The 25,461-nt window shown below is 40.1% G+C and overlaps 1 protein-coding gene across 1 annotated transcript in view; it reads right to left on the reverse strand.

Moving 5' to 3' along the window:
* LOC126412452 (RNA-binding protein 28) overlaps positions 1–25,461 on the reverse strand; it is a 119,393-nt gene that overhangs the window by 31,730 nt on the left and 62,202 nt on the right. Inside the window, exons 7-8 of the mRNA XM_050082060.1 lie at positions 12,231–12,399; positions 9,665–9,947 (exon numbers count right to left, since the gene is read on the reverse strand). Of these exons, the coding sequence (XP_049938017.1) occupies positions 9,665–9,947; positions 12,231–12,399 (452 nt within the window). The remainder of the gene's footprint in view (positions 1–9,664; positions 9,948–12,230; positions 12,400–25,461) is intronic.

Here is a 25,461-nt window from a genome sequence, read left to right on the forward strand (position 1 = left end):
GACGTGGTTAAAACACGGACCACCTCGTCAATGTCACCCTGTGGGGGAGACTCAATGGTTGCAGCGGAAGTAAAAGCCAGCCAGTCAGCCCTGTGGAGAGCCCAGCAGGGCAGGCGCCCAGAAGAATGACACTGGGGCAGTGACAAAGAGATGGGAAAATGGTCACTACCACACAGGTCAGGATACACGCTCCAGTGGAGGGATGGGACAAGTCCAGGGCTGCAAATAGAGAGATCGATGGCCGAGAACGAGCCATGGGCCACACTGAAATGCGTGGGAGCACCGGTGTTCAAGAGGCTAAGGTCGAGCTGAGCCAACACATGCTCCACGACCCGACTGCGGTCATCGGAGACAGTCCCACCCCAGAGAGGGTTGTGGGCATTGAAATCGCCCAGAAGCAGCAAAGGTGGCGGGAGTTGAGCCAGCAGCGCAGCCAAGACATGTCGGGGGAGCTCCCCATCCGGAGGAATGTAAACAGAGCAAACAGTAATAGCCGGCGAGAGCTCAACCCTGGCAGCGACTGCCTCTAAAGGCGTCAGAAGGGGTAATGGCGAGCTACAGACAGAGTGGTGAACAAAGAGGCAAACCCCACCTGATGCTCGTTGACAGGCAGCGCGGTTCTTATAGTATCCCCGATAACCGCGAAGGGCGGGGGTCCGCATTGCCGGAAACCAAGTTTCCTGCAGAGCAATGCAGAGAACAGGGGAAACACTCAGAAGCATCTGGAGCTCAGGCAGGTGGCGGAAATAACCGCCGCAGTTCCACTGGAGAATGGAAGCAGGAAGGGACTGGGAGGGCGTGAATGCGACTAAGAGGCAGACAGCGCCTCAGAGCCAACTGTCGCCACCGGGGGAGAGTCAGCTGAGTCCATAGGAGAGGCCCCCAAGGGTTCCATGCGGGCGAGATCCGCGGCAGAGGCGAGGATCTCCACCTCATCCCCGGAGCCAGGACTATGTACAGCAGGCGGTACTGAAACCGCCGGAACGTCCTTCTTCTTGGACACATTCCGTTCCTTCTTCTCACGTCGGCCCTTAGGGTGAGAGGGCTGGGAGAGCTTCTCTGAAGGAGCATCGGAGGCTGACGACGACGCAGAAGCCCTACGACCAGCAGGTGGCGGAACCTTCAGCCACTGGCTGACATCCGGCTGGGTAGGAGAAGAAACAGAGGAAGGGAGAGCCCCGAGGGACCCCTTCCGCGAGAGAGGAACCGGCAGAGGCAACGCCGGCGGAGAAGGAGGGGGAGGGATCGAGCCCCCAGGTTTTGGAGGAGATGTCACTCCCGAAGTAAGCGTGGGGGGAGCGACAGAAGAGGGTTTGCCCCCAACTGCTAAGGGGGCAACAGATGAAGGCTTGCCCCCAGGCACGAGGGGGGCAGACAGAGATACACGGCCTGAGGGCCCACTGAAGGCGGCACAGATGAGGCGACAACCGTCGGTCGCGTGGGCGACGATAACGTGGCTGCAGCATAAGATGTTCGAATGGAAGTAGGATACAACCTTCCAAATTTCAGTTTTGCCTCTCGATAAGTAAGCCGGTCCAGAGTCTTAAATTCCATGATCTTCCGCTCCTTATGAAGAACGGGGCAATCCGGCGAGCATGGAGAGTGGTGCTCCCCACAGTTGACACATACAGGCGGAGGCGCACATGGAGAATCGGGATGAGAGGGGCGTCCGCAATCTCGACATGTAGCGCTGGATGGGCAACGGGAGGACATATGCCCAAACTTCCAGCACTGGAAGCACCGCACCGGGGGAGGGATGTAGGGCTTGACGTCGCAACGGTAAACCATCACCTTGACCTTCTCGGGCAAGACATCACCCTCGGAGTCCAAGATAAAGGCACCGGTGGCCACCCTGTTAGTCTTGGGGGCCTCTATGTACACGACGGACAAAACGTACACCACGTCGTTCCAAGTCGGCTCTCAGCTCGTCATCGGATTTTAACAAGAGGTCACGATGGTAAATAATCCCCTGGACCATGTTTAAGCTACTGTGGGGAGTGACGGTAACAGGGACGTCACCCAGCTTATCACACAAGAGCAACGCTCGTGACTGGGCTGGGGAGGACGTCTTGAGGAGGATGGACCCATTCCTCATTTTAGACAACCCCGCCACTTCCCCAACTTATCCTCCACGTGTTCCACAAAAAACAGAGGCTTCGTCATAAGAAAGGAGTCACCATCAGTCCTGCGGCAGACAAGGTATTGCGGTACGTAAGGCTCCCACTTGGCACTAGATCGGCGTCCCTCCCATGGCGTAGCCAACGAGGGGAACGACTAAGGGTCATATTGCGCAGCATCAAAGTCTACCCTACCTCGCTTAGAGACGCTGGTGGCCGTGCGACCACCAGCTTGGTGTGATTTATTGCGCTTCATTGCGCCACATCCGCCCAGATGCCACCTACTCCGAACGAGGGCTCTCCCCAAGGGCGCCACCCAGCCAAAGCAAAAGGTACCTGGCCGATATCCCATTGCCCGGAGTCCCCGTGCCCCAGACAAGATGGGCACATACTCCTTGGGATGCATGGGGAGGAAACAGCACTGGCATCTGTAGTGCGATCCCTGCGTGGTCAGGGGGCTACCACCAAGAGGGTACATGACAACCCCACCACAACAGACTGGCTACCGTGCTGGATTTTAGGTGTTGAAAGGGTCCACAGTTGTCGTGGGCGCTAAGAAGAAGATTGCGCACAAGACAAGAAGGAGACAACCCAGAAGATGTTGGGTGTAGTCCCCCCCCCCCCCCCCCCCACACGACAATAGGTAACACGCAAGGTGGAGGTGCATGATGGACCAATAGAAAAACACCATGTAAGGTGTCATTCCCCAAATGGCACGCACTAACAACGGAAATTTGGAAAAAAAGGAGGTCAAACCCAAGAGGGGACCATCACAGAAGGTCGAAACGTTTGAGACTCCTTTTAGTCGCCTCTTAGGAGAGGCAGGAATACCGCGGGCCTATTCTTACCCCTGAACCCACAGGGGGAGCTACGCAGGATCATTCTTGTGAAAGCCAGGCTACAGAACAGCTGACAGTTTTTGGAGCCATTTCATATAATGCTCTCACAATAATACCTGTTATACTATTGAAAGTAATGAGCCTTTGACCCAACTTCCTGCAACCTGCAAAATTACCATATATCTACAACCTGGCTTGCTCACAGTGACGTTTTCAACTATGTATTGTTATTGTTTTGGTACTTACAAATGCATGGCTACAGCAAATGATGATCTCCAATGTTTATTAACGGTCTTTTAATATTTTGAATGATCTGAAGATGGAAGCAGATAGTAACTGAAACTAGTAACTGAACTTTAATTGTGATAGGAAAATTGTGGATTAGGCATTAAAAGTTTTTACTTTTAAATTTTTTTTATTTCATAAACTGTTATAATGGAAGAGACATGGCAAGGTTTGAATAGACTGGAACTTTCAAAAGGAGTGGAACTCAGAATCAGGAACACTTAATTGCGTCATAATAGATGGCAAAAAATCAGAAAGGTATTGAACAGATAGAGGGGTTCGACAATGAAGTACGCTCTCCACTGTTCTTCAATACAGCCATGGACAACATTGTAAGTAAAGTTCTCAGGGTCAACAACAAATGATATTAAAGTCATACCACATTCCGACAGTTTTATGATTTGTGAAATTAATGAGCAGAAATTGAAGGAACAACTAAATACCTGATAGAGGGTAGCTGAAGAAGCACATATGGCTCGGAAATAAATGGAAGGCAAGGTAATGAAAATCAGCAGTAAAAATGAAAGAATGAGGGATGTAAATTGTAATGTAAAAGTTATTGAAGTAGTAAATACTTTCATCAAATGTCTAGAAAGTAAGCTAACCAAGAAAGGAAACATCAATAATGAATATTTGGAGAGGACAGAAAACTGCTTGAAATTTTGTTATTGAGTGTCCAACATAATTTAGGAATTGGAAAATATCTGCCAAAAACAATATCACGACGTACAAGTCATGTTGCTTACCAATTTGGATCAATCAATCAGTATGTTGGGGCTTGGATAAAGAAAGATGTGAGGAGAAAACAAGTACAGAGATGCACTTTCTATGAGAGATCCAGAGTTAAGTCGAGAAGAGACAGGATGAGGAATCAAACAACATGAAACACTCATCAAATAAATTCCCTAAAAGAAACTATGGGAAGAAATAGGCTGAAATAGTTTGGCCACAACAAAAGAATGGAATAAGAAAGACTTCAAAGAAGGGCTCTCAAATGGACACTATACGGAAGAAGAGAATCTGGAAAATCACGAACAAGATGGAGCAACCAGCTGAAGGATGAAGTGAACCTAAGATGACAACAATGGGAGAGGGAATACTCGACTGTGGGCAGAAAAAAAAAAAAAAAGGATTCAAAGACACTCTGTGAATGACCTGCATAAGCAGAAATGTTTTTGGAAGATGAAGAAGAAGAAGACAAGAGGCAGAAACAGAATAACAGAAATTGGGTATCTTGGTGACATAGCGGCAAGATTTATGAAGACCTACCAGAATTTGAAATAGATACATACACTATTACAACTGGTATTGTGCCCACACACTTGTTTCTCTGGTGGAATTAAACGCTATGCCCTGGAGCCAAACAATGGCTGCAATGTTGTTGTTTTTGTTGTTGTTGTGGTCTTCAGTCCTGAGACTGGCTTGATGCAGCTCTCCATGCTACTTTATCCTGTGCAAGCTGCTTCATCTCCCAGTACTTACTGCAGCCTACATCCTTCTGAATCTGCTTAGTGTATTCATCTCTTGGTCTCCCTCTACGGTTTTTACCCTCCACGCTGCCCTCCAATACTAAATTGTGATCCCTTGATGTCTCTGAACATGTCCTACCAACTGATCCCTTCTTCTAGTCAAGTTGTGCCACAAACTCCTTTTCTCCCCAATTCTATTCAATACCTCCTCATTAGCTATGTGATCCACCCATCTAATCTTCAGCATTCTTCTGTAGCACCGCATTTCAAAAGCTTCTATTCTCTTACTGTCCAAACTATCGTCCATGTTTCACTTCCATACACGGCTACACTCCATACAAATACTTTCAGAAACGACTTCCTGACAATTAAATCTATACTCGAAGTTAACAAATTTCTCCTCTTCAGAAACGATTTCCTTGCCATTGCCAGTCTACATTTTATATCTTCTCTACTTTGACCATCATCAGTTATTTTGCTCCCCAATTAGCAAAACTCACTTACTACTTTAAGTGTCTCATTTCCTAATCTAATTCCCTCAGCATCACCCGAGTTAACTCGACACTACATTCCATTGTCCTCGTTTTGCTTTTGTTGATGTTCATCTTATATCCTCCTTTCAAGACACTGTCAATTCCATTCAACTGCTCTGCCAAGTCCCTTGGTGTCTCTGACAGAATTGTAATGTCATTGGTGAACCTCAAAGTTTTTGTTTCTTCTCCATGGATTTTAATACCTACTCCGAATTTTCCTTTTGTTTCCTTTACTGCTTGCTCAATATACAGATTGAATAACATCAGCGAGAGGCTACAACCCTTTCTCACTCCCTTCCCAACCACTGCTTCCCTTTCATGTCCCTGTATTTTACGCCTGCCACCTTCAGAATTTGAAAGAGAGTATTCCAATAAACATTGTCAATAGCTTTCTCTAAGTTTACAAATTCTAGAAACATAGGTTTGCCTTTTCTTAATCTAGCTTCTAAGATAAGTCGTAGGGCCAGTATTGCCTCACATGTTCCAACATTTCTATGGAATCCAAACTGATCTTCCCCGAGGTCGGCTTCTACCACTTTTTCCATTCGTCTGTAAAGAATTCACGTTAGTTTTTTGTAGCCGTGACTTATTAAACTGATAGTTCGGTAATTTTCACATATGTCAACACCTGCTTTTTTTGGGATTGGAATTATTATATTCTTCCTGAAGTCTGAGGGTATTTCGCCTATCTCACACATTTTGCTCACCAGATGGTAGAGTTTTGTCAGGACTGGCTCTCCCAAAGCTGTCAGTAATTCTAACGGAATGTTGTCTACTCCCGGGGCCTTGTTTCGACTCAGGTCTTTCAGTGCTCTGTCAAACTCTTCACGCAGTATTGTATCTCCCATTTAGTCTTCATCTATATTCTCTTCCATTTCCAGAATATTGTCCTCAAGTATGTAGCCCTTGTATAGACCCTCTATATACTCTTTCCACCTTTCTGCTTTCCCTTCTTTGCTTAGAACTGGGTTTCCACCTGAGCTCTTGGTATTCATATAAGTGGTTCTCTTTTCTCCTGTAGGCAGTATCTATCTTACCTCTAGTGAGATAAGCCTCTACATCCTTACATTTGTCCTCTTAGCATCCCTGCTTAGCCATTTTGCACTTCCTGTCGATCTCATTTTTGAGACATTTGTATTCCTTTTTGCCTGCTTCATTTACTGCATTTTTATATTTTCTCCTTTCATCAGTTAAATTCTATATTTCTTCTGTTACCCAAGGATTTCTGCTAGCCCTCGCCTTTTTACCTACTTATCTTCTGCTGCCTTCACTACTACATCCCTCAAAGCTACCCATTCTTCTTCTACTGTATTTCTTTCCCCCATTCCTGTCAATTGTTCCCTTATGCTCTCCCTGAAACTCTGTACAACCTCTGGTTTAGTCAGATTATCCAGGTCCCATCTCCTTAAGATTGCAACCTTTTTGCAGTTTCTTCAGTTTTAACCTACAATTCGTAACCTATAGATTGTGGTCAGAGTCCACATCCGCCCCTGAAAATGTCTTACAATTTAAATCTGGTTCCTAAATCTCTGTCTTACAATTATATAATCTATCTGAAACCTGTCAGTATCTGCAGGCTTCTTCCATGTATATATCTTTCTTTTATGATTCTTGAACCAAGTGTTTGCTATGATTAAGTTATGCTCTGTGCAAAATTCTACCAGGTGGCTTCCTCTTTCATTTCTTTCCCCCAATCCGTATTCACCTACTACGTTTCCTTCTCTTCCTTTTCCTACTATCGAATTCCAGTCACCCATGACTATTAAATTTTCATCTCCCTTCACTATCTGAATAATTTCTTTTATCTCATCATACATTTCTTCAATTTCTTCATCATCTGCAGAGCTAGTTGGCATATAAACTTGTACTACTGTAGTAGGCATGGGTTTCGTGTCTATCTTGGCCACAATAAGGCGTTCACTATGCTGTTTGTAGTAGCTTACCTGCACTCCTATTTTTTTATTCACTATTAAACCTACTCCTGGATTACCCCAATTTGATTTTGTATTTATAACCCTGTATTCACCTGACCAAAAGTCTTGTTCCTCCTGCCACCGAACTTCGCTAATTCCCACCATATCTAACTTTAACCTATCCATTTCCCTTTTTAAATTTTCTAACCTACCTGCCCGATTAAGGGATCTGACATTCCATGCCTGATCCGTAGAACACCAGTTTTCTTTCTCCTGATAATGACGTCCTCTTGAGTAGTCCCTGCCCGGAGATCCGAATGGGGAACTATTTTACCTCTGGAATATTTTACCCAAGAGGATGCCATTATCATTTAACCATACAGTAAAGCTGCATGGCCTCGGGAAAAATTACGGCTGGAGTTTCTCCTTGCTTTCAGCTGTTCGCAGTACCAGCACAGCAACGCCATTTTGGTTAGTGTTACAAGGCCAGATCAGTCAATCATCCTGACTGTTGCCCTTGCAACTACTAAAAAGGCTGCTGCCCCTCTTCAGGAACCACACATTTGTCTGGCCTCTCAACAGATACCCCTCCTTTGAGGTTGCACCTACGGTACGGCTATCTGTATCGCTGAGGCATGCAAGCCTCCCCAACAATGGAGAGAGCAGAAAAATAGTCTTGTCCAGGGCAGTGGCCTGCCCCCCTCCCCTTTAATCGATCTGTATAACAATGACCAATCAACACCAAATTACAGGACCCACTTCCCATATGCCAATGATCTGGCCATAATAGCTCAAGGAAAGAGTTTTGATGAGGTAGAACAAAACATAGAACATGCTGTAAGCACCATGTCAGAACTATACCAGGAAAATTCCTTTAAATTAATCCCTCAAAGATACAAGTCAGCAGCTTCCATCATCACCCAAAAAAACATAGAACAGCATCAGCCAGGAACACATTGATAAACTGACATACTTGGGTGTAGTACATGACCAGGCATCGATATTCAACTGCAAGAAGACCCATTATGAAGTCACAGCAACAAATAACGCACTGACAAAATTAGTTAACAACCAATGGGGAGGCAAACCAATCGAGCTGAAAACTACAGCCCAGGCAATGTGTTTCTCCACAACAGAACATGATTGCTCAGAATGGTCCAGATCTATTCATGTCAAAAAGGTCAATTTAAGCTTAAATAAAATATGCTGTTCAATAACTGTTTGCATGAGATGCATGCCCCTCAATAAACTATACAAAGGGGCCAGATTCACGGACACCAAATCTTGAAGGTCCAACCATGAACACACTGAAAAGCTTATACATTACTTCAATGAATGCCACATCTTATTTGGAGCTACCTATGGACTAGGAAATCTCAAATCCCAAGAGAGATTCTTGAGCAAAGAACTTACAAGCGTGCAAATGATTACCCTCAACTACGGGGGATGCCAAGTGGCAAGAGCCTGAGATGGAAGATTTGGAGGAGCCTGAACTGCTTCAGAGGAGACATGTCACCAGCGAAGGCAACCCTTATAATGTGGGATTAGGGATGAATATGATTACAGATGTCATTATGGTGAATATTGGGATATAGAACATCTTCTGACCTGTCCTAACTGTCTCAATACATGTACCATCAATCAATTATGGCAGGGAAGCGTAGAAGCACTGCATGTAGGTCAATTCCGAACACCAAAGGAAATACAGTTTATGACATTTGAAACAATGTTTTCCATTAAGTGTTGCAATGTCAGAAAAATGTGGATCAAATTACCTGCAATACTAAAGAAAAACTCCAGATCAAAAAGACTAATTGGACAACTTCTGTAAAAATTAAGATGCCACAATGTGTTGTTTACAACTTACATTTTGTGGCATTTGATCTCTCTGGTATGCTATGGATAAACTGCATTACTGCATAAGACTATGAAATGGAATACACAATTCTTTTCCATGATCTGCCCTGTCCTAACATAAATGCTCAAGCTCTCCACAGAGACATAAAAGTGGAAAAAATATTCATAACAAGGTTTTGTCTGAACTTGTAAAACATTTTCCAACACTACAGATAAATGTAAATGAAGGCACTCTCATGATAATTCTCTATTATTCAAAGGGAGGTATTTCCCAAATTTCACTCAAAGTGATCACCCACGAGATGGTATACTGATGTTTAGAAGTGCAGTTTGCTTGAAACTGAAAGTGTGCCAAGAAACCAGGTATAAATGCAAACCATGCAACATACCACTGTATGCTGTACAAGCATTTTTCTCAAACCGATCAGAATAAATAACCATCACATATTGCTCAAGAAAGATAAAATTACAATATTATGACTCTAAAATTCATTTCAAAATTTATGTAAAGTGCAGAAGGGAACTCTTAATTTACCATAACATTCACAGAACACTTAATGTGTCAGCACCATTGATAAGAAATTTATCAACAAACACACAATAGAAGGCAAAAATAAACAAATAAATAAAAAAAATCATAAATTATCTCACTCATCCTCTGTGATAAGTTCATCATCTTCAGACTCATCTGAGCTGTTCTCTGCTTTGATAACCTTAGAAGAGTCATTTGATGTGCTTTCTTCTTTGACAACCTTATCAGATTCAAAGCCTGATTCAGAATCACTTTCATCTTTTATAGATGCTTGTGAAGATACTTCAGATTTGATATCTGCTTTGGATTCATCTTCTTCTTTAATTGTCATGTCTTTCTCATTTTTTGTAGCCTCAACATACTTTGTATGAGGAACAGCCCAATCAATAACAACAGTTCTACCTGAAAGGAGATCACAGCAGCTGAATACAGTCTGAAAAACAACATAAAATGAGTACATGAAGAAACAAACAATTGTTCTAAAGATGAAAATTCCAAGTGTTGAGTAAGCACAAAGTTTAGATAGCTGCTGACTCATCAAATTTCCATCCCCTGGCAGAAAAAAATTTAAGACATGCTTCACTGTTGTGTAACAGTCATTAGAGGAGACAAGGATGAAATTGGGCACGGCAGTGGGTGGAAGGGGGTCAGCATGGGGAAAAAGTGTACAACAGGAGGATACATTGAAGATCCAACCAATTGGAGGGGGCCATTTCATTCTCCACAAATAGCAGAGACCAAGAAATCTGCATTAAAACTGTCAGTGCATCATCCGGGCCACTGGTTAAAATGTTTCACTCAGCTCAGTATCAAAGGACTGATTAAATCTGAGTATGGTGATGCAATTTGTGAGGCATATTTCCACATTTGGATCTGTATTTGTATCCAGATCCTCTCAGACACAAATCTATCATCATACTGTGATGGCACCTTGCTCAGTTGTAATTAAAGGGCACACAGGAAGACACTGAGTGAGTCCATCTCTTTGAGACAAAGCAGCTGCAAGCTCAGTTACCAGTCAACTGCTGACCATTATTTGCTACCCTGAATGATAAACAGCATAGCATTACACTTGACAAACATTTTTGGTGCAGATAGAGTACTTTGTGGTTAGATACATAAGATTATGTGCAACGTCAGAAGACAGAAGTGAAAGAGATCAAGGCTTCCCACGCAGTGTATGGCTTCTTTCAAGAACTCCCACACCTAGATTATCACCTACACTCCTCTCCTCTGACTAGCTAAGCACCAAGTTATACTGCATAAATCTACTTCACTGTATGGAAGTTTCTGGATGATGCTGTCACTGTCCAACAGCACAGATAACTTCATCATCAGAGTTGTGTATAAGTTGCCTGGACATGTGTAAAATTTTTCATGTGGTGAATATTTACTACAAGATAATTAAAAGAAATTCATTAGACTTGGAATGAATGAAGGAAGATTTAAGTTTAACATCACATTAACAACATTAGAGGCAGATTACAGGCTCAGATCGGGAAAAAAGATAGGGAAGTCATTCAGCAGTGTCCTTTGCAAAGGAATCATCCCTATGTTTATCTTAAGCAGACACAAAGAAGTCACACAACACCTAAGTCCGGGTTCACAGACAGGGATTTCTAGCCTAGTCCTTTCAAAGACAAATCCAGTCTTAACCAATGCACTACCCAGCTCTGCCTGAAACAAAGGGCGAGGCCACAAGTAACAAGTATTTGTGCCTTGGTGTAAAATGGAGTCTTGCTGCCATAATCAACTCATTAGTGTTCTCGTTTACAAAAATCAAATATTTATTCATTTCTAGGCAGAGAATTACTAAAGCATTTTTGTGTGATCAGTTTTTTTCTCAAATGGACTTCGTGAGCACTTGGCAGTATATTCAAAATGTTCCAATCAACTGTCTTTATCTATGATGTTAATATGTAAAATACGTCACTGATTTCAGAGTCGTGTAACTCCATCTTCATTCGTCCATGTGACTTTCCAAATGAATCAGTTGTGGAGTCCAGTGAACAATTCAAAAAGTGTACACAAATAAGATTTACTGGGAAAGCCAGTGTTAGAAGTATATTAATCAGGAAGACACTTCCAATAAATATATTAAGTCAACCTTGCCACCATGTATGTGGTCACAAGGTGTCTTCCATTGAATGAACTGTCCTCACACACAAAGTTAGCCAGACATACTTGTCCCAAACACTCCATGTTATTCTGCAGTGGTTTCTGGTGTCTGCTCAGCACAAGTCAACGCACACACTCCATGAGGTTAAAATTCCTTGCATTGCATACAATAGTTTTAACAGAACACAGCCAGCTTCTTTGATTGAAAGAAATAAACACTGTATCTTCCGAACAGGGTATATACTGAAAAGATGAAATGTGTCCAAAAGTCCTAATGATGCTTTGTACAGAGGGAGGGATTTTGTCATACTCTTTTACGTTTTCCAATTACAACTACATTTTTCAAAATTTGATACAAATAAAGTACTTTATAAAAAACCCATAAATTTTCAGTTTTTATATAAGAAAGATGAAGCAAATCAGAAGACAACAAATATGATACTTACAAGACATGAAATTAAGCAGTGTTAAACTACTGAAACAAGAGACTGTAAAAATATTTGCAATATAAAAAAACACACAAAAAGAAATTCATAGCAAAGTGTTCATTAAGAATTAAACAGATACCTATTAATGGTTTCCCACTGGAACCCAATATTGCCTTTGCTGCACTCTGCACCCTTTCAAACTGAATAAAGGCACAACCAACAAGTTTTCCGTCTGGTCTTTTCAGTAAATTAATTTCTGTGATATCTCCATATTTGCTAAAATGTTCTCGAAGGATATCTTCAGTTATCTGAAATGTTTTAAAGCAATTTATTTTAAACAAACTCAAATATAATGTCAATATTCAAAAAATGAAGTACTTTTAATACAAAAAATAGAAAAAGTATGGATAAAGAGTCAATGTATAGCTGGGATGTCTAGTAGCAGACAGGCATATAAAACTGATGTCGAGCTTATAGCTTAGCTTTCATCCAATGACCTTTTCCAAACCTAAAAAACACACACATAATATGCATATCTGTGAACATGTGTGGGCTTATAATCAATGGGAAAAGAGAATGAAAAAATAAGACTTAAGAACCTGAAAAACATAACTTTATTGTGAAATAACAAATCAACAACAAAAATATATGAAATCTGTTCAAAAATGAACATTTTTGAAATCAAGATCTGCTGTTGATTAACATTCAATATGATGGTGTTCCAACTCATGCATTTTAACATGCTTGGACCTGCCTCAGCATGCTGTCCATGTGGTCACTCCAGCTCTTCGAAGATGGCTCTCTTGAGGTTATTCACAGCTAGGAGGGTTCCAGTAATGACACACTGCAAGTTTCAACTGGTCCCAAACAAGGTGAATCAAATTCATGTCAGTGGATACCATAGGCCACTCTATTTGGATGATTTCTGTCTCCTTGACAGTGCTCACCAGATGGGTATGGTGTGTTCATACATTACTGATGTTGATTATAGGACTGGACAATAGGTAGGAGGATTTAGTCCTGACACTGCACAGCTCTCAAGTTAATCTCAATAGTGATCAGAGGCATCTAACATTTGTACACAGAGAACTGTCTCACTGCTGGATCCGTGGGAGTGCATGCCTGAGATGTGCATTGGTACCTGGCCACCTCCACACTCTTCTAAGACAGTCCTTCATGTGTCATCACGAACCCTGCACTCGTTAGTGAAGAGATAGCACTGACACAAGTTCCAGTCAAAGATGTCCCTTACCCACCTTCTTCTAAAACCACATAATGCATAGACACATAGACATCAAACTGATCATGCCAAGATGGTTGCATACAGCTGGGCCATCACTGTGGTGTACATAAACTTACCAAGCAACTTCCCACGCAGACAACAACCCTTCTTGCTGTACAGTGACACAATGCTTGCGTAACAAAACCTTGAAATGACTACTTGAGGCATGTTGACACACTGAACACTGTATGCAAACTGTAGTGATGCTGAAGTTGGGCTGTACTACTGAAGATTTTTCCACCTCCACGGTACATGGTAAAGTATGCAACACAATATGTTATATGTGAACATTAATCATTTTATAGTAGTAATTGTTTAATATAGAACTACACAGTGTTTAGTTCATTAAATGTTGGGCATGCAGCCGCACAAATTAAATGTCTTCCACTGATATTTCGGCCGTGTATCATCCGGCCATCCTCAGAGTAAGTCACAAGACTGATGACAAGGTGCCAAGCGTGCCCTTGTATGCTCCACCATGGCGGTATGCACCTGCGAGTTACAGAAGCTGGTTAGCAGCAAAGAGATGTGCTTCCATATGTGCCACCTGTGGCGAAGGCATAGACATTCGATTCACTTACCGATGTATGTTCAGCAGCGATGACACCATGCTGACTTCTCTGCAGTTTAATTATCCCAAGAGCTGGATTCCATGTTATTTATTAAATTACTAGCTAATCTAATATCTATGGTTTCCTTGAAGAAAGAATGACAAAAGGAAGAGATGGATGTTAGAATCTTCACGCCATTGTAGTTCATAGAATGCCCTGTATCAGTACAATGTTCAGCCACAACTGACTTGTCTGGCTGTGATAAGCATGTGTATCTTCAATGTTCCACACTTCTCTCATGAATGGAGAATGCTGTTTGACCTATGTATGACTACTCTTTGCTATCAACCAGCGCCTGCAACTCGCAGGTACATACCGCCGTGGTGGAGCATCTAAGGCCACACTTGGCACCTTGTCGTCAGTCTTGCGACTTACTCTGAGGATTGCCAGATGATACGTAGCCAAAATATAAGTGGAAGAAATTTTATTTGTGTGGCTGCATGCCCAAAATTTAATGAACTATTCATTATGCTGCGAAAAGTTGAAAATATACACAGTGTTTGTTTTGTGTTTTCTTTGTTGCATGAGCGACACAAAGACTGGCTGTTCTTTGCACAGCATGGGCATTTCATGTCATCAGATTAAATTTTCATCATGTCAACAGCCATCTACCACAAGACAAACCCCAATGCCATGTCAAGTCTCCTGTGGCAGTTATTACTATTTACTGAAGCAAAATGAACAATGTATGAATTACTGAATATATCAATGTTGTAATCAGTTTATATTTGGGCCACGCTGAAGTCAACATATATGTTACTGTTTTACTTAATGTTTTTGATTACATGGCAATGTCATGTTAATAAACCAAGCAGACACGATTTTGAAAATTAACAGCAATAACCCAAAACACACTGATGAAATATAATTAAACTGAGTAATAGTTGTTATAAAGATTTGAGTAACATACTCTAGGTAAGTGAATGAAAACTATTTAATATTATGTAACTAAAAAAAAAAAAAAAAAAAACAACTGTGAAGTATATTAAAGCGGAAAGAATTTAAGTTGATCTTGGAATGACACCACAACGTCCTGAGTTCCATGTATTTAGGTGGGCAGTAAATTACACACAATTGCTGATGGCCTAGCACACAGCAATCAACAACTATACTATGATGACTTTATCTCACATTTTTCATACAAAGTCATCATTTTTCGCATTGCTCTTCTATCTGAAGAAAGACGAACATGCAAACTAACAAATGTAAAGAAGTCGTGATATACATGTAGCAGTACAGGGTCTAAATAAAAGTCCATCAAATTATCTGTTGTAACAAAATATCACTGCTATGTGTAATATCATTAAAAAGCCAAATGATGCTTTTCTTGGTTAAAGATGCAGTGCACTCTACTGAACTGCACTGAGATTGTAGGTTTACTTTTACCATCATTACACAGATTGTAACACAACAGCTTCTTGTCACGCATACACTCCACATCATAAGTAGAATATCTTTTTTTCCAAATGTTTTGCTATTAAATTTTGTAAAAGGATATTTATAGGGAAATTTATTAATTAATGCAAAGTGTCACATGGATATATTATAGCTAATTTTTGTATTAAGAAAAATCAGATGACTGATATGTGCATGCATAGGAGCTATCTATTAGAAAGTTCTTGTAATGTCAGTAGGAAAAAAGTGGGGTGGAGGAAGTACCTTGATGGTTGGAAAACGTGAAGGCACCAAAGGAAAAGGTGGGAGCATGTGTGTGCCAACTCATGACACTGATGAACAGAAACCTACATGGAGTGATCACATTCGCAGAGGCAAGTGTGCACAGATGAACTACTTAGCCAGTTCAAAAGTGTTTGGATGAAATAGCCCCACAAGATATTGCAAGCCAAAGTAAGAGGACTGGCATGTCTAGCTCCACAGCTCAATCATAGGGCCTGTAATGGCAAGAAGAAGAGCCATATAATGATCTAATGAGCCACGACAGTGCCGTTGTGGAAGAGAGACCACATGGACCGAACAAATGTCATAGCTTCTTGGTGCCTTCACATGTAGTACATCCTGACTGAGTAAATGCATCAATCAGTCAGACTGACTATGTTTTATGTGAATTCTCACACTGAGTGAAGACTGATTTCTCTGTTAAAGGCACAGGCAAACTAGGACAGGTTTCTTCTTCACATTCTGAGTTAGTATCTTAGTATTGTGCTATAAATGAAGTTGTAAAAGACTGCAGTAAAATGTAAACCCAGAGTTCAGTAGTTAAGTTTATCCAGCAATCATGAGATGATTTGGTTTAAAGTAAAGCTGAGCAGCATTATAGTTACATATCAATAATTTATCTTGAAAAATAATTTCATCCACAAGGAAAATTTTGAAATTTCTCTAAATTTCATGCACTATTCTGAAGCAGATGTCAAAACTGATTCTCAGTTGAACCATTTATGTATGTGGTTTGTATTTGGTGTTACTGCTTATGTGTAATTGCACCTACATACTATCTTTGTTGTTATTACTGTGTTGCAATTTGATGGACAGATTAATGTCAGAAAAAATGACAGTATTAGGAAAAGGACAGGTTGCTACCCACCATATAGAGGAGATGTTGAGTCTCAGACAGACATAATAAAAAGACTGCTACACATGTGAGCTTTTGGCCAGAAGGCCTTCTCATGAAGAAAAGAAGACAACTCACACACATTCTAGCAAGCACAACTTACACCCACATGAACACTGTCTCTGGTCACTGAATCTGGCCTCGGTGGCCAGAGACAGTGGTCATGTGTGTGTTAGTTGTACTTGCCTGTGTGTGTGTGTGTGTGTGTGTGTGTGTGTGTGTGTGTGTGTTGTCTACTTTAGAAGACGGCCTTTTGGCTAAAAGCTCATATGTTTAACAGTCTTTCTGTTGTACCTGCCTGCGACTCAACATCTCCTCTATATGGTGAGTATCAATCTATCCTTTTCCTAATACTATCATTATTCCATTCTGGATTTTCCACTGTTTAATGTAAAGAAAAGTTTTATCTGAAAATTAACATGTTCAAAAAGTACATGTCACAGTGAGAACATGGTGTTGTTCGTGGTTTCTATATCTTCTTCGGATTAGTTGGTGAAAGTGCGGGGTGTATCAAAAAGAATCATCCGATTTAGAAAGAAAAAAATCATAACTATTATGTTATTTGAGATGCGTGCATGAACAATGTACTGTTGGAAAGAGCAAACTCTTGAGTTAGTGTAAAACTCAAGAGTAGCAGGAGTGTTAGGTATGGTGTGGATCCTCCTACAGCACAGAGAATTAGATGATGGCATGAACAATTCTTAGAAACAGGTTGCTTGTGTAAAGGCAAATTGCCGGGCCATCCCCAAGTGTCTGACACAGCCATCAAACGCATCTGTCATAGTTTCACAAGGAGTCCACAGAAATCCATTTGCCATGCAGCTTGACAGTTCAACATGCCCCCGATGTCTGCCTAGGGTGTGGTGCGTCGACATTTACACATGGAAGTGCGGGAGTTTTTAAATCAAAGGATTAATGAACGATGGATCGGTCGCACTGGACCATATGATCCAGCCTTATATTACTGGTCTCCAAGCTCACTGGACATGACTATATGTGATTTTTTCTTATGGGGGATTGTAAAAGACTGTTTATGTGCCTCCACTGCCAACAACAATGAATGAACTGAGACATCACATAACAGCAGCTGTGGAAGCTGTAACTTAAGTGTGGGAACAATTTGAATACCACAATGACATACACCGCGCAACTCAAGGGGGGCATACTGGACGCCTATGAAAAGGTATGAAAAAAAAGAAAAAAAAACTTTTTGAGTTTCCCATTCATCAAAAAACAAAATTCATTGTATATGTTTATTAGTTTCAGAAATACAGACATGCCAAATTGGATTATTCTTTTTGATACACCCTGTATTTCTGGATAGCTGGAATTTGTTACTTCTTACTATTACATTCTACAGTTCTGAAAATATAATTTTGACTCTTTTTTGAACTTTTAACTTATCTACAGAAACTCTGCACAGAAAAATGTTAATTCGTGAATATCTGATTTGAACTGCTGACCATTTGCAATAACTACTACACTTTACTTGTACAATGTACACAAAAGAAGAGAAGGTAGAATGAAAATTAGCAGAACAGCAACTGCAATAACATTTTCTTATATACAACACAAGTACACTATGCAGTACTGTAGAACTATATGTAAAATAGAGGAAAGGCAACTACTCACCTATAGCTGACTGATGTGTGGCGCATAGAAACATGCACCAGAAAACAGTCTTTATAGTATTCTCTGTTGTGTGTTTCTATGCACCGAACAGCATTCAGCTGAAGGTGACTGGTTGCCTTTCCTCTATATATTACATATTATTCCATACAGGAATTTCCGCTGTTGTAGTACTGTAGCTCTTTTAAACATGTTGTGTATAGTAAAGACAGACCTTAATCATATTTACACAAACCTTCATGTGAAGGAGATTGAGTGAATGACTAGTGTGCATTTTCCTTAAGTTTCCATATCTTTAGTGTCAACTATAGAAAGTGAAAGAGTTAAATTATGACAGGTACTTGTAGGTCTAATGTGTGCTAGTAGAGTCAAAGTCAATTCTATGTTGCGGGTTTAATTATGTCATGCCTATGTGAATGTTACAGTGTGATACTTTTTGATAACATCTTGTGGAGAGAAAGTGGATTACTGAATAAAAAAAAATATAGGATGGCATTTCAAATTTCAAAACAAGTTACAAGAATGGCAGTCATGCTGATTAATCCAGAATGAGATTTTCACTCTGCAGCAGAGTGTGCACTGATTTGAAACTTCCTGGCACATTAAAACTGTGTGCCGGACCGAGACTCGAATTTGGGACCTTTGCCTTTCGCAGGCAAGTGCTCTACCATCTGAGCCACCCAAGCATGAGTCGCGACCCGTCCTCACAGCTTCAATTCTGCCAATACCTCATCTAGTACCTTCCAAACTTCACAGAAGCTTCTGTGAAGTTTGGAAGGTAGGAGACGAGGTTGGTTGTTGGAATATCGTGATAGACGTCGTCTTTAATGCATACCCAAAGAAAAAAAAGTCCTGAGGATTTAAATCAGGAGACCTAGCACGCCAAGTATCTGTTCCTGCTCGACCACTCCATCTGGCAGGATATCTTCGGTTCAGAACACAACTTGCATGCAAGGCATGTGCTGGACATCCATCATGTTGATACCACATAAGCATTCTGGTTCTTAGCGGCACTTCATCCAGAAGAGGAGGAAGAATTTGTCTGAGGAAATCAGCATATGCTGTGCCATTTAGACTACCCTTTTAATGAAATAAGGGACAATAATTGTAGTACCAAGCATCCCACACCAGACGTGTTAACTCTCCATTGAAGCTGATGTTCCACCTGTCTAAGCCATCGTGGTTTGTCGCTGGACTGATAATGCAAGTTCCTTTTCTTTACCTGTCCTTTGTTTGAGAAGGAACACTCAACAAGTAAACAGAATATTGGAGAAGTAGTTCGGGTTAGCGAGGATTTGCTGCTGTGCCCACTGACAGAACTGTACATGATTCTGGGAATCATTCCTACGCCATTCTTGGTGTAGGTGTACATGGTAAGGATGGAACCAGTGATGTGTAAGAACAAATGTACACTGGTTTTAGGAATGCCAATCTCATGTTCAAGATGTCGTCTGCTCACATGTGGATTCATAGCAACAGAAGCGAGAACAATAACTTTGGCAACTGTGTCTGTGTGAGTGCTATGACAATTGCATTGTCATGGAATGAAACTTCCTGTTTCCTTAAGCATTGCAACAAGACGAGAAAACATCCATTGGGAAGGTGGGTTCTTGTCAGCATATCGCTCTCTGTACAGTTCCACTGCCTGCGTAGCATTTCACCTACCTTCAACAACACCAATAAAAGAAACGTTATGTCAATGCAGTTTGTACGAAGGAAAGCCTTTACTGTATGCCTACTCTACACAACAGTATTTAAAAAGACTAAACTACTGTACTATATTTACCCGTACATAAGAAAACAGTATTGCAATTACTGTTCTGTTAACTTACATTCCCCATAGATGAGTAGCATTTCTACCTTCTCTTCACTGGTGTACATTCTACTCACACAACTCTTCAACTGACGATGATTGACAGAATGACAGGTGTGCATTCTACATATGTTTACATTTGTCCTCTGTCAACGTCAGCCTGTGGATGTGTTCCATTACCCCGAGTACCGTAACAACCACGTGATAAATTTTTGGCTACAGTGCAACGAGAGGAAATTATGCCTCTAACAGTTATAAACATTATCTATTCGACGTATGAAAAAACAGTGAAAACTTATAAATATTAATCATTTATATAATATTCTATGATATAATTGGACATATCGATGTGTATCATACAAAGACAATGAGAATTGTAAATTGCTTTTATGGTCTGTGTTTGTCTTCCTTTGTTTTTACCTTTTGTTGGTTGGCTTTAGTAAGTTGCGGACGCATGTCAAACTGAGGTCTGTTAAGAAATTGTAATTATTTGCTAATTATTACTTGAAAATAGAGTTCATTATTATTATAAATATGAGTGAATAATTATTTGTAACTTTAATTCCTCTCTCAGTAAGCATTATCTGTGTTAATTATTCCTTTCCACTGCAAGGAGCGCAGCCATTGATGATAGCGATTTGTATCGCGTTTTTGTCTGTGTTTTCCTTAGAAACAAATCAAATGTTTGCTTGATGAGGTCTAAATACTGCACAATATGAAAGTATAGTTTATAGCATTTAATAAACATTTTAAATATTTACTTATTTGCCCTAACAACAGAAAGTCTCTATCAATTGTCTGCCGCCATCTTAACAATTATCACAGCGGCAAATTCAAATTACGCAACTCTGCAGACATAAATGCTGAACGTAATACAAATGTGTAAAAATAAAATGTGCACCGGTGGACCCGAACTCATTTTAATGAAAATAATTCGAATCAGATTGGTTCTTTAAAAACAGTGCTCATAGCACGATCGTTATAACAAACTTTTCTAGCTGATGTACCGAAATTAATTACGCATGAGTTGGGAAGAATATTGTTTCAAGCAACATATGTCAGTGTTGTGCGCGGCTGATATTCGGTGGTTTCAATGATCATTTTGCTGAAGATAACTGTTTCCATCATAATCCATAGTTGTATAGAATCTGTTGTATGAACTGTGATTTAGTGACACTTACACAACTTACAGACAACACTTTAACACGGCGTTAACTTGGAGTTCTTTAGCAACTTGATCAAATCTTTAGCCGGGAGAAAATTATTTAGTAATTACTCAATGTAATAAAATAAGATTATCATTTCCATTTACAAATTAGTTAAATACCAAACCACTAAATAACGCAGCGAACACCACACTGGTGCCCAACGTGGGGCCACCAATGCACATTTATTCATTTTAATAATTGAAATTGTGATCTATTACTATTAATCATTGTTTATTTACTTGTTTCATGAGCATTGACATCTTCCTACCGAACTGCTGTACAAATCTGTGTCTGCGCCGGTGCGACAGTAACTTCATATAAGCAGTGCAGTCCGCAGCTCTCGATTAACTCAGGTAGGGGCAGATGTGCATGTTCAGTAGTTGCATAGCAGCACACAATCAACGTTCACTGCGTGTGCAATTTTAAATTAAAATCAGTACCTCCAGCCATAAGTAGTAATAATTGAATATTCTGGCTGCGAGAATAATATTTTTAAGTGTTATTTGTGTATATGTGTTAGTTATAAGATTATTTTGTGTCAATTGGTGCTTGTCAGTGATTTATATATTTGTTGTGCTATATTGGTGATAGAATGGTTAAACAAAAGAAAAATAAACCGAATGAGCATACTGATGCAGAGATGACATCAGAGTCTCAGGTAGAACAATCTACCCATATTTCTGTCGAATTATTAGAAAATTTAACTATGAATCATAATTTAGTAACTGATGTCCCGAGTGATAGTAAAACTGAGGAGCTGCCAAAACAAACTGACACTCCTGCATTCAACCAGTTTGGAATTAATGACAATATTTGTTCTGAGCAAGGGGCAGAAGTTAGCAATGCTCAAGCTATGTTGATAAAGGATATGCTAACAGCATTTTTTGAAAAGTTTACTATTAAAGAGCAGGAGCGTGAAAGACGTCAGCAGGAAAAGGAAAAACTTAGACAGGAAAAGCTTTCTATAAAAACAGCAACAGGAGCTCAGGGACCAAGAAAAGGAAAAGAAATTTATGGAAAATATAAACAATATTTTTCTGGAAAGAGATAAAGAAATTGTCCGTAGGATAAATCAAGTGTTGGTCAATCGTGATAATGCTATTACTACCCATTTTAAGCAGGAGATCGATGCAGTAAAAACCACTATTGAACCGTTAACAAACATTCCAGTTCAGGTCAATAGTCTTCAAACTGAAGCAGATAGACTAGAGAACCAATTCAAAGCTTTGGCTACCGCTGTGGAAACAATGCAGGAGGACATTCCCTCAGAAATCCGAAAGCAAGTCCAAACAGAAGTAGCCAGGGTGCTGAGCTCTGAAAATCAAAACTTTGAAAATCTGACAGTATGCAGTAATGACAACACTGGTACTGACAGGGAAAAGATCGCAGATAATCTAACGGCGAATTTTAATGCACCAGAAGGAAGACCAAATTTTGGTAATCAACCGATATTATCAGAGCAATATGTGACACCAAGGAACAATAATAGTGGAATAGAATGTACTTGTAATAAAGTAACCACACCACCTGTGAATGATAGCAATTCCATGCAATTAACTACTTTGATGCATGAAGAAAGCCTAATTAAGCATAGACAGTTTCAAATATTTAACGAAGAAAGCAAGAAAAACATACATCCAGTAGTTTTCATTCGAAACTTCAAAAGTGTTCTTCCAAAATCATGGTCGGAAGAACAGAAAATACAGTTTGTGGTTTCACATATTTCTGGTGATGCGTCGCTCTGGGCATTAAATGCAGCAGAAACTTGCAAGACTTTCCACGACTTTGAGAAGGCGTTCCTTGATCAGTTCTGGTCAGCGTCTACTCAAGAGCGACTCCGTAAAATTGTTTACAATGCAGAAATGTACAATCCGAAGTCAGGTTCCTTAAGAAAGTACTTTGAAAAATATATTAACATGACCCGGTACTGGGATGAGCCAGTAACCACCAGAGACTTACTGCGAGTGTTAAAAGCTAGATTACCCATACATATTAGAGAAAAATTATTTAATGTTACATACACCGATCTGAAAGAATTTCTGTCTGTAATTGATTCTCTGGATCTAGTGCAAGAAGAAGCCAGAAAAAATTCTGACGTGATCAGCAATAATAATAGTCCTAATAGAAGAAATTCATGAAATGGAAATAATGGAAATAGGGGCAAAGGTAGTCCAAAGAAAAATAAAAATAAAGCTTATAGTAACGGAAAATACAATAATAATAATAATAATAATAGTAGTAGTAGGAATCCCTACAACCAAAATTTTGGTTATCCTAATAATAATAACAGTAATTATCAAAAGGCCGAAGAACACCAACAACCGAATGGTAATCAGAGGCCATACCACAACGAAAACCCAAACAATAACAACAGCAACCGAAAGAGACGAAATGACAACAGGTCAGACAGTCCATATAAAGACAAGCCTAAAAATATGCGGGGTAACAGTGAATATTGGCGACAGCAAGGCCCAAGTCATTGGCAGCCGCAGCAAAATTCTATCAATTCAGGGCAGCCAATAAATTATGTACAGGCTATACCTATACCAATCAGAACTGCAAGTGCACTATCCCATAACTGTAAATATAATGTTTATGGTAAAATAATTAGCAGTAATAAGGTGATAATATTATGTATGTATTAGTTTATAAGCTTTTATGTCAAGTATTACACTGTAATGTTCTTGAATTATTTGAACAAGGAATAGAGAATCCCCATAATAAATGTATTTTTACTCTAAAAGGGATAAATAACTTGATAAACACTTGAGTGTTGTTGCATTAAATGTGAGGAATTTTACCTTCCTATACGTGGGATAAAAATTATTAAAATGCTTAAATAATATATTTGTTCGTGTCTAAGAATGGATATAACAAAAATATTTTCATAAGATTGAGTCATGTAGTCCCACACACATAGCAAGTGTTGGTGGTGTGTGAGCTGTGTGACTGAAAATAAAAAAATAAATAAATAAATAAATAAAAAATAAAATAAATTGCTTTCACCACTAGTGAAGCGAAATCTGAATGTGTACTGATTTACGTACACAGTTTCATTACGAAGTCATTTAAAATGCTCTAATGAGCAACATTCCTGTTAGATAAACTGAACATGGACATCTGTCCCAAAAACGTGGTAAATAACAATCCCAATAAAAAAATAAAAAAATATAAATATATATATCTGTAATAAAATTGGAAATGTACTGTTATCTGGACAGTTCAGTAATGATCTCATGGTCAAGATAATGTAGCAGATTCTGAAAGTTTTATATTGTCTCATGTTCATGTGACAGTGTAAAATTTTAAATTTTGTTATTCAGTCATGGTAATATGAACTTATGTGCAAGTGTACCAGACCTCATTACTTGAAAAGTGTCAATTGCATATAGATTGTCTGTTAAGTACTGTGGAAAACTACTGACAGCAATCAGAACAGTGAAACGTGTTTCGCAGAAACTAGTGGACGCGTGAAGAACTGTGATTTACATTGTGAATAATGACGAACAGTGATAAAAACTGTGATCATGTAACCTTATGAATGCTCTTGGAGTGTCAAAGTTAGCAGCAACGCTATGAACGTTAGAGTACTGTTGACTCTATTAATAATTAATTTGAGCTGATGACCTTTAGTAGTTTGATATGAAGCGTCTCCGCGTGCCAAATTTAATGTGACAGACTGTACAGCTAGCCGCGCGGCAAAACAATAATGCAACGTTGGCTACGCAGCACGTCGCGAAAATATTTACATTCCGCTTAAGTATACAAAGCACACTACGGACACTTGTATGATTAACGGTGCAGTGTTCAAAATGTGCATATTGTAATAAACTTACATGTGAATCACTACATTGTGTTGAACAGTGTCAAAATACAGAACATACTCCAAAAACAGTCTAATTCCATCCGTGTGAATGCAAGTGAAATGGACACTAATAAACTTTTCCACAGGATGAGAATAGTAATTATCTTGTCACTGATGCTTATATTTTGACATTTCATGTTCCTGTCTTAAACTGAGGGACGTGGGAAAGGAGAAACAAGACCTGCTGCAGCGCGACTTCTAGCCAGCAGCAGATCCAAACCACGATGCAGCTGACGGCAGCCGACGCCCCTCCCACTCGGCCGGGGGCGGTCCAGCAGCAGCCACTACCTGTCAGCGGTCCAACGGCTCGACACAAGGGCGGTCTTACGACGTCAGCAGAAAGTTATTATGGCATTCGATAAATGAGTGACTTTGGAAATTATGATATAC

Source organism: Schistocerca serialis, chromosome 7 (assembly GCF_023864345.2).
Source record: "Schistocerca serialis cubense isolate TAMUIC-IGC-003099 chromosome 7, iqSchSeri2.2, whole genome shotgun sequence".
Lineage (NCBI taxonomy): Eukaryota > Metazoa > Arthropoda > Insecta > Orthoptera > Acrididae > Schistocerca > Schistocerca serialis.